The sequence below is a fragment of the Salvelinus namaycush genome, unplaced genomic scaffold, assembly GCF_016432855.1.
Source record: "Salvelinus namaycush isolate Seneca unplaced genomic scaffold, SaNama_1.0 Scaffold3598, whole genome shotgun sequence".
In the NCBI taxonomy this organism is placed as follows: Eukaryota; Metazoa; Chordata; class Actinopteri; order Salmoniformes; family Salmonidae; genus Salvelinus; species Salvelinus namaycush.
Genome location: NW_024060561.1, coordinates 5061 through 8058, shown reverse-complemented (window position 1 = coordinate 8058; position 2998 = coordinate 5061). Strand labels below are relative to the sequence as shown.

Sequence of the window (2998 nt, the reverse complement as noted above, 5' to 3'; positions counted from 1 at the left end):
TCCCGGACCTGCTGTTTTCGACTCTCTCTCTCTATACCACACCTGCTGTCTCTAACTCTGAATGCTCGGCTATGAAAAGTCAACTGACATTTACTCCTGAGGTGCTGACTTGTTGCACCCTCGACAACTACTGTGATGATTATTATTTGACCATGCTGGTTCATTTATGAACATTTGAACATCTTGGCCATGTTCTGTTATAATCTCCAACCCGGCACAGCCAGAAGAGGACTGGCCACCCCTCATAGCCTGGTTCCTCTCTAGGTTTCTTCCTAGCCACCCCTCATAGCCTGGTTCCTCTCTAGGTTTCTTCCTAGGTTCTGGCCTTTCTAGGGAGTTTTTCCCTAGCCACCGTGCTTCTACACCTGCATTGCTTGCTGTTTGGGGTTTTAGGCTGGGTTTCTGTACAGCACTTTGAGACATCAGCTGATGTAAGAAGGGCTTTATAAAATACATTTGATTTGATTTGATTTGATAGTCTGCCCTTCTGGTCCTCACTACAAAGTCGTCATACAACAGTCATATTCAACATCCTGTTCTGTTTACTAGTATAGTAGAATAGTAAGTACTGCCAAACATATATAAGCAGACACTCAGTACAAACGTAAAGGAATTTATATGTGTTCTATACAAACAGAGCATGAGAACTGACTGCTGTTACGGGTCATTGGTAGATGAGGTGGGGCAGATGGGGGTGGGGTCAGTAGTTTGATTGACAGGTCAGTGGTAGATGGGTGCGGCGTCATTGGTAGATGAGGTGGGGCAGATGGGGGTGGGGTCAGTAGTTTGATTGACAGGTCAGTGGCAGATGGGGGCGGGGTCATTGGTAGACGGCCTGGACATACTCCGGGGGGAAGAATCCGACGCGTCCATGACAACGGCCTCTCCAGCGCAGCGAATCGGAACAGTCGAGCAGGTCGATGACATCACCGCGGAGGAAGCGTAGCTGGGAGGGGTGGTTGGGGGTGAAGTCAAACAGAGCATGGGCGTGGTGGGGGCGCTGGAGGGGAGGGGGGTACAGGACAGGGTTAGACCAATGATGTATACAAACCCTGCTGATGCTAATCACGTCTCAGACCAGGCTAGTACTGTTCAGACCAGACTAGTAGTGTTCAGACCAGGCTAGTAGTGTTCAGACCAGGCTAGTAGTGTTCAGACCAGGCTAGTAGTGTTCAGACCAGGCTAGTAGTGTTCAGACCAGGCTAGTAGTGTTCAGACCAGACTAGTAGTGTTCAGACCAGACTAGTAGTGTTCAGACCAGGCTAGTACTGTTCAGACCAGGCTAGTAGTGTTCAGACCAGGCTAGTAGTGTTCAGACCAGGCTAGGATTGTTCAGACCAGGCTAGTACTGTTCAGACCAGGCTAGTACGGTTCAGACCAGGCTAGTACTGTTCAGACCAGGCTAGTATTGTTCAGACCAGGCTAGTACTGTTCAGACCAGGCTAGTACTGTTCAGACCAGGCTATCTAATAAGAGAGAGAGAGAGAGAGAGAGACAGAGAGAGACAGAGAGAGACAGAGAGACAGAGAGAGAGACAGAGAGAGAGACAGAGAGAGAGAGAGAGAGAGAAAGAGAGAGAGAGAGAGGTAGAGAGAGAGAAGTAGAGAGAGGTAGAAACAGAGAAGTAGAGAGAGAGAGAGAGAGAGAGAGGTAGAGAGAGGTTGAGAGAGAGAGAGAGGTAGAGAGAGAAGTAGAGAGAGAGAGAGAGACAGGAGAGGGAGGAAGGTAGAGAGAGAGAGGGAGGAAGGTAGAGAGAGAGGTTGAGAGAGAGAGATATGAATTGAAGTTGAATTGATGTGATGGGGTGTTACCCTGGCAGACTGTTCTGGGTCTCGTAGGAAGACGGTTCCCTCCTTGGCGATGCTGTTGCTATGGTAGAACTCCACCATCTGATTCAGAGAGAAGAACGTCTCCTCCCAAACAAAGTATTGTCCTGACCTGTCCTGGAGCACCTTGAAGTGCTGCACATGGTCCCCATAACTAGAGGGAGACAGGGGTGGGGGGAGAGGGAGACAGGGGGGGGGAGAGGGAGACAGGGGGGAGGAAGAGAGAGAGAGGAGGAAGAGAGAGGAGGAAGAGACAGAGGAGGAAGAGAGAGAGGGGAGGAAGAGAGAGAGGGGAGGAAGAGAGAGGAGGAAGAGACAGAGGAGGAAGAGAGAGAGGGGAGGAAGAGAGAGAGGGGAGGAAGAGAGAGAGGGGAGGAAGAGAGAGAGGAGGAAGAGAGAGAGGGGAGGAAGAGAGAGAGGGGAGGAAGAGAGAGAGAGGAGGAAGCGAGAGAGGAGGAAGAGAAAGAGGAGGAAGAGAGAGAAGGAGAAAGGGGGAGAAAGAGAGAGAGGAGAGAGAGAGAGAGAGAGAGAGAGGGAGAGGAGGAAGAGAGAGAGAGAGAGAGAGGGAGAGGAGGAAGTGAGAGAGAGAGAGGAGGAAGAGAGAGAGGAGGAAGAGAGAGACAGGGAAGTGGGATAGAGGAAGAGAAAGAGAGGGTTGGGGAGAGAGAGAGAAAAATATATGGGAGGAAGAGCGAGAGAGGAGAGGAATGAGAGGGTTGGGGAGAGAGGAGAGAGAGAGAGAGCACACTATTAGCACACTACCCCTTTGTTGAGAGGGGGGGTTAACGAGGGGTGAAAACTCAGGATACTAGACAACGAGGACTCTGAGTCAGCTAATATACATCTCTATAAGTCTGGAACAGTATTGGTACAGGACAACCCCAAACAGTTTTAGATGGACTTTCACATAATCATAGAGAATTAGCTCAGCAGGATAATCTCTCTCTTGAGAAAGATACCCCCCCCCCCCCCCCCCCCGAGCGGGTCAGACCAGACCTCTTCATTATACAACCCCGCAGAACAGTCAACCTCCCAGTACAGAGTACTTCCCCCTCCCTGAAATGAAGGATACATTCACCCAGCTGGAGGTAAAGCAGGTGGAGCTGGAACAGCAGGTGATTACCTCCCAGTACAGAGTACTTCCCCCTCCCTGAAATGAAGGATACATTCAC

At 50.5% G+C, this 2998-nt stretch overlaps 1 protein-coding gene across 1 annotated transcript; it reads right to left on the bottom strand.

Annotated features, from left to right (window-relative positions):
- Window positions 1-382: 382 nt before the first annotated feature.
- Window positions 383-2025, bottom strand: LOC120040522 (GRB2-related adapter protein-like; the record flags this gene model as incomplete). Its single annotated transcript, XM_038985639.1, has 2 exons — window positions 383-1000; window positions 1812-2025. Coding segments are annotated over 2 exons (394 nt in total), but the record flags the coding sequence as incomplete, so codon positions are not given.
- Between the last annotated feature and the right edge of the window lie 973 nt (window positions 2026-2998).